Genomic DNA, 17,297 nt, shown 5'->3' with positions numbered 1-17,297 from the left:
GAAACAAAATGGCAATCTGACTGCCAAAGATAATTGAGAAGTTTTTCCCTGTGCTAATTTCTCTAGGCCTTCTTGGTTTTCTAAGAAGCAACCAAAAAAAAAAAAAAAAAAGTGGAAACTATTCCAGAAAGTAAAACTTGTATTTGTCGAGTGCTGACCAGTATGCTGAACGTGTACAAATGAAATGATGTGTAGTTATTCCCTACTGTAGCTTTCCACCGTTTCATAGCTCCTCATTCTCTCTCCACCACTTGTGTGAGCATTGTTTACCTAGAAGCAAGCATTGATCGCTGCTTGTGTTACATACAACCTCTGGTTCTGGAAAATAAACGGTCCCCAATAAGTAATTAAGTAGTCCTCGCAATCCTGCAAAGGCTGAAAAGAGTGCTATTTATATAGCATTTACATTGTACTCAACTTTATAAGTAAACTAGAGATTATTAAAAGAATACTGCAGTATGAGTGCAAGTTACAAGCTAATATACTATTTTACATAAGAGACTTGATCATCTACAGATTTTGGTATTGGGGGATGAGGAGGAGGTGGGTCCTGGATCCAATACCCCATGGATATCAAGGAATAACTTATTTTGTTAAGTGCCATTGTGTTGGTTCCAACTAAGAGAGACTTTATATAGGGTTTCTGAGAAGTGGCTGGTGAGTTTGAATTACCTGTCTTGCTGTTACGGCTTTTTTGATAATGGGAGAGAAGTATGGAAATATGCTATTGGTTGGATAGGAAAAAACAAAACAACAAAACAAAACAAAAAAACTTCATGTACTCTGACAGTTGAAAAAGACCAGATGAGGATTATTAGTCAGTCAACCGATAAAAAACAGTGAGCATGTTCTGTTGTTCTGTTCAAACAAAATATTTTAGTATTCTGTTCAAACAAAAGCATTTTAACCTAGTATTCTATACATACAAGTAAAGTAGAATTAATCATTGTATTTCCTGAAAATGCTTCAATGTACAAAGGGAAAAATAACCTACTTATTGTTGTTGTTGTTGTTAAGTGCCATCAAGTCGTTTTCGACCCATAGCGACCCTGTACAGGTTTTCCGAGGCTGTAAATCTTTACGGGAGCAGAACACCTCATCTTTCTCCTGCGGAGCGCCTGGTAGTTTCGAACTGCTGGCCTTAAGGTCCGCGGTCCGATCTGTAACCACTACGCTACCAGAGCTCCTTTTATATAAGTATAATTTATGAACTCTCTGTAGCACACTCAGTAGTATCCTACCCTTCTGTCATGTTATCAGTTCTTCCTGAAACAAGGTATGGCATGACAGGCATCGCCCAGGTAATTTTATAATTTAATCAATGATATACTTTTTGCTAGATCCACTTAAACTTTTAGGGAAATAAAGTTTTTAAATTCAAAATATTAACATCTCATTTCTCAAAATAAGAAATATACCATTGGGTATGCTAGTCTAAAGATAGTAAGTGCTCTTCTGGATGCGGGTATGAAAGGCTTATGAGGGCACCAGATGTTTAAAAGGATACTAGAGGTACACAGGGGCACATCAATAAGTATTCTAGTAAAGTTCTATCTTCATTCACGCATGGGTTTATTCCAAACAAAATGAGTTTAAACGTGACTCAGTAAATGCATTATAATGTGTTTAAACAAGTTCTTTCAGTAAAACATTAAGTCTTAGTGTCACAAGAGTGCCCTCCCCTCCAAAAGAAGGTCCAATTAAAACAGCGGTTTCCATGGGGATATCTGCTGGGTTGTTAAATTCAAGGTAAAGAAGTCAGCTCAGAAGGTTATGGTGATTGTTTTGTGTGGTTTTTTTTTTAAGATTCTAAAGGGGCAATCTTGATACATTTTCTTGAAGGATACAGAAAGATCACAAGGGCTTATTAGAAAGACGTTTAAGGAAACTGAAAACTGCATTAATGAGAAAAAGGTCAAGAAAATTGTGTCAAAGGTTTTGTTTTCCATCTCAATCATACACCTAATTCCTTTTTTGAGGGTAGCAAGGACTGTCTTAAAAGAATTTCTTGGGAAACCTTAGCCCTTCTACCCCACAGATCTCCCTTCAGACTTCTTTTTGTTCCCCAAATTCAAAGGACATTTCAAAGGAAAATTATTTAATTCCCTTACGGGAAATCAAACTGTATCAATTGAGTGCGGAAGTTTTCAGGGAAAGGTTAGAGAGATGGAAACTTTGCTTCAAAAGTGTATAGACCTAGAGGGGGAGAGAAAGGTATAGCCAGAAATATCACCATAGAAAGCTTGTAAATCCATCTTCTGCCTGTAACTGATTGGAATACCTAAAACAGGGCTTACATAGTACCCAGTGCTGGAGGCTTCCTGCAGAGCCTCTGCATTACATAAGACTATAGGTGGAATCCTGAACAGCATCCAGAATCTTCAGAGGTGGGAAATTTCCACTTGAGAGGATGGGCAGACCAGCCTGGGGCAACTAGAAGAACAGAAGATACTTCTTGAAAGAAAGATCGACAGGAAAAATACAAAACGATATAGGCAGACCTACTGATTACTACAAGAACAAGCAAGTTGCTTGCCCAGGAGACATCAAGGCAAGTGGTCGGGTTCCCTTAGAGTAAACCCCCTTCCAAGACTAAGACTCAATAAGAATACATGCTCTGATTGGTGACCACGTTCATCACCAATAAGGGAAAGTGAGGGAAAAGCAGCAATGAAGCTGCGAGCTAAGCCACAACGTTCAGTAGACTCCTGTGAACCCAGGTGGAGACCTGGTTAGCCAGCAGTGTGGCAACACCTGGGACTCTTGGGCTCAGAGTCAGTGACATAGCCACAGACGACTAGAGTGGAGAGTGAAGCGTCCAGCTAATAAGAAGAGAGGGCATATGCACAAGAACACCCACACTTGCAGATAATACCCACTTGACATGGCTTCAATGACTGGATGATCCGAATTCAACTAGAAGAAGGAAGAAGAGGAAAAAAAGAGTAATCTGATACAATTTGATGAATTTGACTTATACCTATGGAGGCAATAGCTAAACAGAGGGAAGACATGTTTACAGCAAGGATCATTCCCTCCCCTTCCATACACAGAGTAGACAGGAATGGGCAACTTGGACATTGGCTACCCAAAGTGGGGGGGCTACAAAGGCAAGAAGTGACTGGCTTACAATCTTTCAAGAGGGAACCTAATCCAGAGGGCGTGGAGGAAGGTAGAATCTCCACTGAGTAGTATACAATTTATCTAGGCGGGCCTGATAAAAGGAAATGCGGATAGGTCTCTTGTGATACAATAGTGAATAACTGTTATCAGGACTGACTGTGAGGGTTGGAAATGTAAAGGTAGATGTTTTCTGTAGAGGAGGGGAGTGATTAAATTTGCAGTCTAGGAGCAGAGGTCCTTGGGATCATCAAGGGAGAAGAGCGGAGAGCTCTGGGACCCTACCCAGAGAAGCAGTGATGCCAGAGATGGAGGCAGAGACTATGACGTGGAGAGATAGAACAGCTGGGGACTTTAGACCCACAGAGGGAGAGGGGCTGTGTGCTGACGACCAGGGGACAGGCTTATAGTATATATCCTTTGATTGGTTGATGATGCATGGAGGGGATTGTAACCGTGGCAATGAAATGATATACGATAGGTTGAATGTAAAATTAATGCTCTCCCATGTAAACTATCACATAATTCACAATAAAACATTAAAAAGAAAGTGTATAGACCTAGACAAAGGATATGTTGAGAACAATAGCTTCACATTTTGATATTTTTGTTTAATAAAAGGTTCTATAATTGTATAGCACTAATTTTTTACCTTGTATTCATAAATAAGTTTTTTTTCTGGATCTTAGAGCATGGATAGAATTATGCAATGTATACAGGTAGCAAATTTGACAAGGCACATTGGGGAGTATTTAAGACAAAAGAGTAGTACAAAAGCTAAAAAAAAAAATGAGTGCCACATTGTCTAGAAGCAAATCAAGGTCTAGATAGAAATGCATTTATAGTGAACTTAGATGAGCTAAGTTACACACACTAGGAAGTAGCACAATTATAGGAGAGTACATACAGGAAGATGAAACTGGCAGTAATTAATTAAATGGGTAAGATTTGAGACAGGATAGGAAAGACCAAAGAAATAGGAGGCAGGAGGCTGAGCCACAAAGCAGGAGAGTGGTGACAAAGCCCTAAACAAGAGAGTAGAAAATCAGAAAGGAGTGATGGCTATGAAAGATACTATGGGAGGAAAATCCATACACAGGACCTAGAGGACCACAATAGAGTCGATATGAATAGGAAGAGAAGATGGGGTAAAATTTAAAAAAGACAATAAAAATTTGAAAGTAGATGACCAATCAAATGCTAGGCAACACACAGAGGGCTGGATGGGAGGAAAGTTGCATTCAACAAAACTGTTTGCATTATTGATAAAGAGATGTACTTCATTACCTTGGGATTCTCTGGCTATGACCACCACCTCTCCTAATCATGTCTCTTAGATTAAGAGTCTCATATTCCTTGTATGCAGTGGCAGTCCAGGACTTCTGAATGGCATTGATAGCTTTCACAAAGTTGTGGTCATATTTGTAAGGCCTATTAGAATACCTGTGAACAAACACAAGATACTATCAAATATAATCTTATGGACGTAAACAAACGAGCACCAAAGCCAATGCCATCAAGCTGATTCTGATTCGTAACAATCCTAAATGGCAGAGTAAATGGCCCCATAGTTTCTAAGGCTGTAAATCATTACGTAAGCAGTCACATCTTTTTTCTGCAGAGCAGCTAGGGGGCTTAGACCAATGATCTTTTGGTTAGCAGCCAAGTCTATTTACATCAGAAAAATCCTGGTAGGCACTACACTATCATGATTCCTCTGATGTAAACAGACTCCATTACAACATGTATTCTTAAACTCAGTGCCAAAGCTGTATGTGGTATATTCTCTTAAAAAAAGCAATTTTGTAATATATGATTGTATATATTTTCTGTTGTCCTGCTCTTTCTTATGGCATAGGTTGCAAAGGGGTTTTGTAAAACTTTTTAGGGGGAAATGAAAACGTGATGATCTCATGTTACTACTCAATGATGACCATAGATGGCATTTTTTAAAGTTTTTATGGCATAAATACATATATTTTAACAAAAATTTTTTAATTCTACATGATCATTTTTTTTGCACTGAATATAATATGAGCTCTTATCCACACCACTAAACAATTTGTCCTGGTGTGGCGCTGTGGGTTAATGTGCTGGACTGCAAAATTGGTTTGAACCACAAAGTTGGCGGTTCAAGCTCACCAGTGGCTCCTCGGCAACCCTATACAGGGTCGCTATGGGTTGGAACCGACTCGACAGCACTTAATAACAACAAATAATCTTCTAACATATTTTACGAAATGATTTTACCAAATGAGGTACTGTTACATCTAAAAATATTGTTACTGTAAAATTTATTGAGAATGTTTATAATCTGCTACTACTATAAAGGAGCTCTGGTAGCGTAGTGGTTATGAATCGGGCTGTTAATCTCACGGTCAGCAGTTCGAAACAACCAGCTGTTCTATGGGGGAAAGATGAGGCTTTCTGCTCCCGTAAAGATTTACAGCCTCGGAAACCCTGTACAGGGTTGCTATGAGTCGGAACCAACTCCACGGCACATAACAACAACAACAACAACTACTATAAAAAGTGCTTCATGATGAAACAACCTTATACAAATATTTCTCTTTGCCAAAAACATTCCACTTCGGTGGTATTGCTATGTTTGCGAGTATACAAATCTTAAAGTTTCTGATAAATTAGTATAAATGTATATAGATTTAAAAAATATGCATATAAAGCAAAAAATTGAAGGAGTTGATTTTTCACTTCGTTCAAACATATATCATACCTATATATACCAAGTAGGAATTATGGAACTCAACAAATTATTCCCATTAGAAAACTTCCATAGTTTTTTTTAAAGTACATTTCATTATCCAAGGGTTTCGTTAAGTCCTACAAGGCATATATATATTCCTGACCTGAATAAAATTCTAGGTATATTGTGGACTTCTATTTCTCTTTCTAAATTGAGATGGTTGTAAAGAAAGCATTTTGACATAGGCAAAGAGCTGGCGGTACTGAAAACAAGAAAAATAAGCAACCACGTTGATACTGCTTTTATCAAAGTTCTTTTCCACATGCTGAAAACTATGAAACCAGAGAGGAACTTTAATTAAACATATTGTAAAACTCCCTGTATCTACACTAACATAACAACAAAAACAAGTTACGGCTGTTGGTTTCTTTAGTAATGAGTAAATTTTATAGTATATATTCCACTAATGAGAATCACTATTTCATTGACTGAATTTGAGAAGCAACATTTACTAACCCTACCAAATTTGCTTTATTGTAACATCTGGAAAAACATCATGTTGTGGTTGTTGTTAAGTGCCTTTGAGTCGGTTCTGACTCATAGCGACCCTGTACAGGGTTTCCGAGACTATAAATCTTTACAGGAGCAGAAAGCCTCATCTTTCTCCTGCGGAACAGCTAGTAGTTTCAAACTGCTGACTTTAAGGTTCGCAGCCCGATTCGTAGCCGCTACACTACCAGAGCTCTCTGGAAAATAAAAAGCTCTCTGACAATATTAAAAACGTGTCATCAAAGGTTTTAAGGACTTATTTTCAGCAGATCCAAGGGAATTCAAGACAATGTACCTTACCTTTAAGGAACAACAGATTATTAAGAGCTAAAAAAGATCCTAAAGGTAATTTAGTCAAATGATCATTTTACAAATGAGACAATGTAGAGCTGAGCAATCCAGTTAGTAGTGTCTTCATTAAATGAGACAATGTGAAATATCAAACAGAGTATAATAATACAAAATACGTAGTATATCCTAATCAGTGAAGTGACAATAAATGGCTTAGTAAGAAATGTGTTACTTGAGGGTTATGCTAAAGAAATCATTTTTTAATTAAATTCAAAATGGAGGGGGTAGACTATTTTAGATCTTACTCAGCCTTATCCCCAGACAATTGCAACTTATCCTCATCTCCCCCACCACTCTGTTACAAAGTCTATCATATTGTCTGGCTTTGAGTGATTCCCTCATGTATACTTTTAATGGATTTCAAACTAAATAAAATAGAGGAGGCTATTATCTGCCACCAAGATTATTTATCTTTCCCTTCCAAAGACAAATAAAACTGCACATTTCTTGTTTGTATGGTTCAAATTGCTTAATGAAATTTAACAAAAGCAAAAGTAAGTGCTTATATTCTGACTAAGGAATTTAATTCTAGTCAAATTAATTGTCTTGTTTAAAATTTACATTCAATTAGTAATAAACCTGAATTAGTCTCCTCATGGTGCCTTCAAAATACCGGGCCAATATTAACAGTGGTTTCTGAGGGGATCTACTGGGCCAGTTAAATTCAAAACAGAGAGGATAGTTCAGAAGGTTATGGTAACTGTTTTATGGGTTTCCAAAAGGGTAATCTTGATAGATTTTCTCAAAGGACACAGAATGATCAAGGGGGCTTATTAGGAATTAGTTTTATGAAAATTGAAAATTGCATTGGTGATTTAAAAAAAAAGTACAGGAAAGCTGTGTCGAGTAATATTTTCCATCAAGACAATGTAGCTGCTGAATCTTCTAGGGTAACAATACTGCACTTTGAGAATTCACTGGGAAAGCTTATCGCATCCACCCTATCTTGTCCACTGTTCAGAGTCAATGCTCACTGAAGCAGAGTCAAGAAACCAAAAGATGTATTGCATTAGGCAAATTTGCTGCAAAGGACCTCTTAAAAGTATTAAAGAGCTAAAATGTCAATTTGAGGACTAAGGTGTGACTGACTGAAGTCATTGTATTTTTAATCTCATACTCATGTGAAAATTGGACAATGAACAAAGCAGACCAAAGAAGAATCAATGCATTTAAAATACTGAAAGTATCCTGGACCTCCAGAAGAACAAACAAATTTGTCTTGGAAGAAGTATACTCTTGGGAAGAATGTGTCAGGATACAAGTATTTGTTCCTAAGAAAAACGTGTCACCCCTGTGATAAGCACCCTTTCTTAGTCTAGTGGCTGATCTTTATATTTTAAAGGACTTTAAACTGAAACTGATATTATCAATCATTAACACCCATACTTTGCTCTGTTTTCTGTTTATAAGCACCCTTCTCTGCTTAAAAGCTGAAGCACTTTGGATTTTTCACTTTGTGCTGCCCAGCCTGAACTGTGAACATTGGACAATTCCTCAATACAACTTTTTTCTTTCATTCTTAACAGAGTATAAAATGGTCTTCTCTCAATTATATCAGTCAACATAGTTTTCCAGTAAAGTTTTGTATGTTTTGAAGCAAAATAAATATCATATAATCAAAACAATAATTTCTTAAGAATTAACATACATATTAAAACAAAACTAAATAAAACTTTTACTTTGACAACTCACATTTCCTGACGACTCTCAAGGTGTGCTGTGTTTACGCTCACATACTCAGAAGTAGTTCCCACCTTCCTTCCAGTGAAACATGCCCAGTTCCGGCCCAGCACATCATGTACCCACCCTGGCAACGTCTCGTGGCAATAACTGGTTACCTTGCTGCCCTCTTGTTTGTACTGCAATTAAATAAAGGAAGCAAAGTCCAAATAAAATCAGGGTCCAACTCTCAAATCCACTACTCTAGCTTTATTCAAGGCAAAGATGCTCACTTTTGTCTCACCTTAAGGATATGCCTATGCCAGTAAAGCTATGAGTCAGAACTGATGCGATGGCACTTAACAACAACATGCCAGTCAAAACAAATACTTCATTCTAAGAGACTACATTCTGAGAATTATTCTAGAAAAGGAAGAAAAGTGTACATGATAAAATAATTCTGGGTGTCATACAATTTTAGAACATTTGTCACATTCTAGACGTACTACACATTACTGTATTTAATCATAGTAAAATAGTCAGGAATCAGTAAACCCATTTACAAGTGAGAAAGTAGAGGCTTAGCTCAGAGAGGATATGTAATTCTTACCTATGGTAGTGTGATGGTTAAGGTTGTATGTCAAGTTGGCGTGACATGGTTCTCTAGTTTGGCGGCTATGATGTAGTCATCCCCTATGATGAGATCTGCTAGGAGCAGTTAATCAGCTGACATATTTGTGCAATGTGGTCTGCATCAAATATATATGGTCATTCAGGCAAAGCTCGCTAACTTTGTGTTTGCTTTGGAGCCTGCATCTGGCACTGATTAACGGACATTTGGTTCTCGACACTTGAGGAAGCAGACTTCCATACTGCCTGCTGACCTTGGATATGTCAATCTGTGCGTCTGAAACCTACTGTCTGAACTGCCAGTGTTGGAATCATCAGATCCTATAATTTCATGAGTCAGATGCCTCCAACCTGATGTCTGACGCATGGACTTGAGACTTGCTAGTCTCTGCAACTATTTGAACCATTTCTTAATTTCCTTGGAATTATATATATATATAATTTCCTTGGAATTATATATATATATAATGTCATTGTATACATATGACATTAAAAACAACTATGTTGTTGTTGTTGTTGAGTGCCATCGAGTCGGGTCCGACCCATAGCGACCCTGTACAGGGTTTCCGAGGGTGTAAATCTTTACGGGAGTAGAAAGCCTCATCTTTCTCCCGCAGAGTGGCTGGTAGTTTCGAACCGCTGACCTTAAGGTTCGCAGTCTCAATTTCCAAGGAAATTGAGAAATATATACATATATAGTTGGTGTTGTTAAGTGACGTTGAGTCAGTTCCAACTCATAGCGACCCTACACAGGGTTTCCGAGGAGCACCTGCTGGGATTGAACCACCAACCTTGTGGTTCACAGTCAAGTGCTTATCCTATAGAACCACACCAGAAGTCTATATATGTCAAAACTCCCATCCATGTCCATGGCGGATGAGAACATAGAGCATGTGAAATGGTTCTGTTGAATAATCAAGTGACAGGGGATTACATGGCAAATCATTTGAAAATCAGCCATGGCTCTGCCCATAAAATAATCCACGATAGACTTGGGTGCAAGATGGGTACCAAAACAACTCATGGAGGAGCATAAACAGAAAAGTTTGGACATCTGCAAACAAAATTCGGACCAATACTTGAAGGAAGGTAAAAGTTTCATAAAAAATCGGTACTGGTTAAGAAAGATTTATTCATTACTACATGGCTGAGAATAAACATCTGAGTATGGAATAGAAACATCCTTATTGCCAACCAAGAAAAAGTTCAAATGTCAGCCATAAGCTGGAAAATTGAGGCTTATAGTTTTTTGGATTCTCAAGGGCCAGTACTGGAACACTATCAAGAAAAAGAATCAACAGTCAGCACTGTTCATTACGGTGAGACGCTCAGTGAAGAGCTGAACCCTAAACATTGTGCTAAATGCAGAGGTCTGCTATCCAAGGGTGTTGTGATCTTGCATGACAGTGCACATCCACACACCTCTGCCCACACTGTTGACACACTGCAAAAACATTTTAAAGTGTTAAAGCATCTTCCCTATAGTACTGATTTTGCTCCATTAAACATTCACCTGTTAGGTCCCCTGAAAACAGTGCTTTGAGAACAAAGAGTCACCCCTGATGAAGAGGTAAAGACAACAGAGCATTTGAGGCTCACAGCTCAGCCTAAAATATTTTTTAATAGGAAATATGAAAGTTTGTTGACAGATGGACAAAGTGTATTGAAAAACAAGGAGACTATGTAAAAAATGATATATTTGTCTATTCTGAAAGGTGATTAAAATAAATTCTACAGCCAGAGTGCGGATCATTTTTTATTCATACTCGTGTGTGTGTGTGTGTGTGTGTGTGTGTGTGTGTGTGTGTGTGTTTGTGTATGCATAGAAGAATGAGTCAAAAATGATATGCACTCTGGCTGCAGAATTTATTTTAATCAAACCCACCAGCTGCACCTTGAAAACCCTACACAGGGTTGCTGAGTTGGAACAACTCAATGCCACTTAACTACAATATAACCCATTTATCAACTATCTGTCTATTTTATTTCACTAATATACGCTTTTGTCTTATCTAAATATTTATACTGAACTATAAGATATAAAGCTAGAATTTGAACCCAGATACTTTGGTTTCCGAGTCTAATGGTATCATATTATACTATCTCCTCACAGAGGTAATACCGAATATACACAAGAGTGAATTTTAAAAAAAAATGTCATGCTAAATTTCTAGGAAGTAAGGGCTGGGCACAGGCAATTTTCAGACACTGACTTATTTATGGAACAGATGATTATTTGTGGGACTTCAGATAAAACTTTAATAGGCCTCTATAAAATAAGCAAAGTGACAAAATGTCCTCACAAGTGTTATTTCAGGATTCCATGACATAATGCAAGGTTCAGCAAATTTTTTCTAGAAAGGGTCAGACAGTCAATGTTTTAGGATTTGCAGGTTACATGGTCTCTATCCCAAGTACTCAACTTTGCCTCTGTAGCACAAAAGCAGCTAAAGAAACAATAGGTAAGACAGCAAAGCTGTCGGCATTTCAATAAAAAGATGGTCTTTATTCTCCCCTATAACATGAGCTCTGGTAGCATATAGTGGTTACAAATCAGGATGTGAACCTTAAGGTGAGCAATTCGAAACTACCAGCTGCTCCACGGGAGAAAGATGAGGCTTTCTGCTCCCATAAAGATTAACAGCCCTTTGGAAACCCTGTACAGGGTCGCTATGGGTCGGAACCAACTCGATGGCACATAACAACAACAACAACACTACTAACCCTCTGACATTGAATCCATGTCATCTCACTGTGACCCTGTAGGATGCTGAAATAAAATTCTATGACATTGCTGGGTTGTAATGTCAGAGGTGTGTGCTGTGTGAAAAGGTTAATGAAAGTTATATCTATATACAAAGAGCTTCAAAAATCTGTGGGAAAATGGAAACGAAAAATAGTAGAATTTTTCCATGAACTTTTTGAAACCCCTTTATATTATGTTGAACCACAGACAATTACTATTTACAACAGTCAAATATTGGTAACCTCATATGGTTCCAACCCAAACTTCTCAAAGTTCAAATGTTGCTCATTGTTACTGGATCTTCTATTCTCCACTGCTGTATGCTGCTAAAACAGAACAGGTGAGGCTAAGCCAATGCCTCTCCCCAGCCCAAACTTATTCAAAAAGCAATCTGACAATGTTTTAAAAGTTCTTACAGAAATCATCACATGCATGTAACCCAAAGATATGTTATCCACACAAAGTTGCTCATTATAACAAAAAAGATAAAAAGTAAAAAACCAAACAAAAACAAGAAAGAAGAGTAATATCCTAAATGTCCAAAGACAGGATTGAATAAATACATCATAATACAGGTTTCTGTCACTTAATGCCCATAGTTTGCTCTATAATAGGATATTATGTGATGCAGATGTTGAGTGAAGACCAATTTTACATATAAAGTACATATGTTGTCAACATTTGATACATGTTTATCATAGCAGCAACATCCCCACCCCCACCAGAGTTGCTCTGGCTGTTAGCACCCAGTCTTGGAGTTTGCACAATGTACATCTGCAGCTGACTGTCTCCGGGCACGCATGGAGCCTGGTCAGAGTCAGAAGCCCAGAGGGCTGCAACTGAGTGGCTGCAGTCCAGCATCTCCCTGCTGCACTGATCTGTGTGTCAGGTGGGCAGGGTATGCAGTAGTGGCAGCTGAAGAAACCACAACAGCTACAGCTTGGTTGCTGAGCAGCTCAGAGACTAGAAGCTGCACCTTGGCTCAAGGTCTCCAGTCATGTCAAGGCAGCAGGTGGAGTTGAGCGTAGTTGCCTCAGCACAGCAAACTCCCCACAATCCCAGTCTCCTGGTGACCTACCAAGTAAGCCCTTCCTCCCATCCCATGGACTTATAAGGGGGTTTAAGGACAAAGCCCCTCCTCCCATCCCATGGACTTATAAGGGGGTTTAAGGAAGTTCATGGAAATACTCCATTACCTTTTAATTACATTTTTTCCACAAATTTTCTGAACCCCCCTCATATATGCAATTGGATACTACCCAAACAGATGTTATATGGGCACGTTCCTAGACAGAAGTGTCTGTTCCTAACTGTGTTCTCAAGAATTTGTCAGGACTTCAAACCCAGTTTAATAATGGCTAAGGAAGCATCACCAGAACACACCTGAATTATTACAATTTCAGTGAAAATGAAACATAGTCAGAATGTAAAAAATTACATGTCAAAGCTTTGCTAGAAACTTAACTTTCCTCTCACAGTAGAAAGACATGTATGTAATGCCTAACAAACAAATCTCTTGCCCTTGGATTTCAAGCATACCCTAAAAAAGATGGTGGTGACCCAGTCAAAGATGGGGGCCAGCCATTATACTTTGAATGTGTGTCGCTCTCCTAGAGTCCTACCAATAATCCAGTTCCACACATTAGGTTCCTAAAAGGATTCTTTCAAAAAAACCTCCCATTCTAGGGCTTCGACTCAGGATTTTTCCCATCCTAGGTACCATGCCGAATCTGTTCATGTTTCCCTTCATTGCCTTAACAGAATTGGTTTAAATGAGTTGTCTGTAAGTTGGATGCTGCTAACTCAGGGACTGCTTATATATTAATATGAAAGAATATTATACAACATTTTGAATTATGAGTTTTATAGAAGAGAGGTCAGCAAACTGAGTCTAGGAAAGGCTACTTGCTTTTGTTTTAATATAGTTTTACTGGAGCACAGCTCATTTGTTTATATATGTCTAGGGCTGCTTTTCACACTATAACAGGATTTTGAAAGGATGTGGACTAAGGTTCACAAAGCCTAAAATATTTACTATTTAGCCCTTTAAGAAAAAGTTGGGTGATCCTAGCTATAGAACTATCAAAGGAGAAAATCTACGGCATGATTAAGAGGAAAACTACAGAGAGTACATACTTTGAATGCAAAGCTATAATATTTTTAAGAAATTCAATTTTTTTAATAAATGGAAGTAGCCAATGAGGGATGGTGCAGGTGCCATTCCTATCCTATGTGACATCGAGTCGGTTCCAACTCATAGCGACCCCTGAATATTCCAAGCCTGTACGTCTTTACGGGAGCAGAAAGCCTCATCTTTCTCCTGTGGAGAGGCTGGTGGGTTTGAACTGCCGACTTTATGGTTAGCAGTTCAGGTGCTGCTGTTGTTATTGCTAAGTCTCATTGAGTCGATTCTGATTCATAGTGACCCTGTATAGGATTTCCGAGGACCAGCTGGTGGGTCTGAACTGCTGACCTTATCCTATAGCACTACACCACAACTCCCAGGTGCTGCTAGAAGCTGTCCATTTTGGTCATTCTACGATTATGATGGACTCCTGGCATGGCACTGTAGGATAAGCACTGGACTGAGAACCACAAAGTCAGCAGTTCAAACCCACCAGATGCTCTTCAGAAACCCTTTACAGGGTCACTATGAGTCAGAACAAACTCTATGATACTTAACAACAGGATGATAGCATTTCCTGAAAATCCTAAAAAAATTAAATAACTTGTTTTGTATTTTGCAAAACTCATTTATTTATCAAACATACTAATCGATAGCCATTCCTATCTATGTGCAAGAAAATAAACACGAAGGCATGTAAGTATTGAACTCAGTGAAATAAATGTGTAAATACTTCATTGTATTATATTGTGGTTGGTACAACTGAGTCATAGTTATACGCTGGATGCTTAATTCTAAATCAACTTTCCCTCTGAGGGGAAGGATGACCTGTTATCTTCAGTAGACAGGGAAAAAATATCACTAGAGTATAACTGATTTTTTACAGTTCTTTATCATGCATATTTGTCCATCATTAACACTGTAGAAGTGGGACTTTCCACTTACATGTTGCTGTTGGTAAGTGTCATCGAGTCGATTCCGACCCATAGCGACCCTGAATAGGGTTTACGAGGAGCAGCTGTTGAGCTTAACCACCAACCTGGCAGTTCAAACAGCTTTGCAGTCTGGCACATTGACCCAAAGTACCACATCCACTTTAAATTTTAAAACATTTTGCAAGTTAATTGTAAATCTTAGAGGTTCAAGAGAACAGAGATAATATAGTCTTGGGGAGAGGGAGTAGAAAACGAGGCCTAAAGGAGGTAATGATTTCTGTTGTAGGCCATCCAAGTAATGCCTCATATGGGTACGCAGACCATCTTTATAGAAGCAGATTCCCCAATCTTTTCTCTAGAGGCACAGCTGTTGGGTTTGAACCACTGACCTTTTGCTTAGCAGCCAAGTACTTAACCATTGATCCACGAGGGATCCCTTCTTGTTGTTAAGTGCCGTCGAGTTGGTTCCGACCCATAGCGACCCTGAACAAGGTTTCCGAGGCTGTAAATCTTTACAGGCGCAGAAAGCCTCATTTTCCTCCTGTGGAGCAGCTGGTAGTTGCGAACTGCTGACCTTGCGGTTCACAACCAGATTCGTAACCACTATGTTCCCTAGACTCCCCCCAAAAACAACTCATAGTGACTCTGAATAGGGTTTCTAAGGCTGTAAACCTTTAGGGGAAACAGCAAGCCGCATCTTTCTCCTGTGAAGTGGCTGGTAGATTTTAAATTTCCAACACTGCAATTAGCAGTACAGGGCTTATCCTACACTGCCACTGGAGCTCCCAGGGTTCCCTAAAGGATGTAGTAAACCTGAGTTTATAACTAAGGACCAAGCATTCTCCCCAACACTGCACACCACTTTATAAAATACTGTCTTCCTCACAAAGATCTAGCAGCATAAACATAGAGGTCAATCAATCACTCAGTCATCGAAAATACTGAGGGGGGATACCTAAAAACTATGCAGCAATGACTGCAAAGGGCTTCTACATATTTGAACCTCATATTAAACATTGGGATAATAGGTATTTTTTTCTCATAAAGAAAAGGTGGCAAATTTAAATGAATCATCAGAGATGATTCAAATATAGGCCCACAGGTTTCAAAGGCCAGCTTATCCACTGTATCCATTAAGAAAAAAATTACTGCCAGTGAGCTAATTCTGACTTACAGGGTTTCTGAGACTGTGAACCTTTAAAGGGAGCAGATAGCCTGATGTTTCTCCCACAAAGTGGCAGGTGGGTTTGAACTACCATCTTGGGGTTGGCAGTCCGGTGTCTAACCCACTGCACCAGCAAGGCTTTTGTATCCTTTAAATTGAGGCCTGAAATTACCTTATAAAAGTAAGGATAGGCCCATCATACCATTGTGCAAGAAAGTTTTAACTTAGAAAAGAGGCATTTACCAGTCTAGAAGCAAACTGCTTGAGGGGATCAGATACTGACTGAGCCCCAGTTATTTTCCTGGTTCAAATATTCTCAAAGTATCTGTCTTATTCCTGCTACTGTGAGAAACATTCCTTATGTAATTTGACAATATCACCAAACCAGACATTGGAAGTTTTAGCCGTATTACCCAGTTTAAAATGTAGTCAAAACAATTATCCTAAGAGGTTTCATCTATGTAAACACTACTCTCTAAAGAAGACTGAAAAAGAATTGATGCATTTGAGTTATGGTGTTGGAGAAAAATAGTGCAAGCAGCATGGACTCCCAGAAGAAAATCAAATCTGTATTGGAAGAAGTACAAACAGAATGTTCCTTAAATGTGAGGATGCTGAGTCTGGTCTCTTGTACTTTGGAAATGTTATCAGAAGACCAGTTCTGGAGAAGGACACAAAAAAGAACACTGACCCTAAATGACATAACTGATACAGTGGCTACAACAATGGGCTCAAACTTACCGATAATCATCAGGACAATGTAGGACCAGGCAGGGTTTCAGTCTGTTGAAATGGCTCAATGGCACTAAACAACAAAAAATCTCTAAATACTGTCTTGCACAGATAGCATAATTTCATTTTCCATTTATTTATACCTATTTTTATTACAATAGTAGATACTTTTAATACAATCTGAGGAACTGACAAACTCTAGTAGTTACGTTCAGAAAACCACTCGGATTTAATCACTATTAGTGTTGTTGCTTTTTTCAAAATTACCATTAAATTGCTAGACATTCTCAAAATCCCCATCTTCAATTTCTGACTCACTTTATCACTTTTTCAATTATACTAGCTCTGGTAGCGTAGTGGTTACGAATCGGGCTGCAAACCACAGGGTGAGCAGTTCGAAACTACCAGCTGTTCTGCGGGAGAAAAGATGAGGCTTTCTGCTCCCGTAAAGATTTACAGCCTTGGAAACCCTGTACAGGGTCGCTATGAGTCGGAACTTACTCCACGGCACATAACCACCACCACCACCTTGTAGGGAGGCTTGGTGGCTCTGTAGGAGAAGCACTGTACTGTGAACCACA

General features: G+C 38.7%; 1 protein-coding gene across 1 annotated transcript in view; it reads right to left on the bottom strand.

Annotated features, from left to right (window-relative positions):
• CTSC (cathepsin C) overlaps positions 1 to 17,297 on the bottom strand; it is a 53,154-nt gene that overhangs the window by 11,455 nt on the left and 24,402 nt on the right. Inside the window, exons 3-4 of the mRNA XM_006871219.1 lie at positions 8,417 to 8,583; positions 4,408 to 4,563 (exon numbers count right to left, since the gene is read on the bottom strand). Coding sequence (XP_006871281.1) covers positions 4,408 to 4,563; positions 8,417 to 8,583 — 323 coding nt within the window. The remainder of the gene's footprint in view (positions 1 to 4,407; positions 4,564 to 8,416; positions 8,584 to 17,297) is intronic.

The sequence above is a fragment of the Chrysochloris asiatica genome, unplaced genomic scaffold, assembly GCF_000296735.1.
Source record: "Chrysochloris asiatica unplaced genomic scaffold, ChrAsi1.0 scaffold00163, whole genome shotgun sequence".
Classification (NCBI taxonomy): Eukaryota; Metazoa; Chordata; class Mammalia; order Afrosoricida; family Chrysochloridae; genus Chrysochloris; species Chrysochloris asiatica.
The sequence above is the reverse complement of the archived record's forward strand: the minus strand, read 5'-3'. Positions and strand labels throughout refer to the sequence as shown.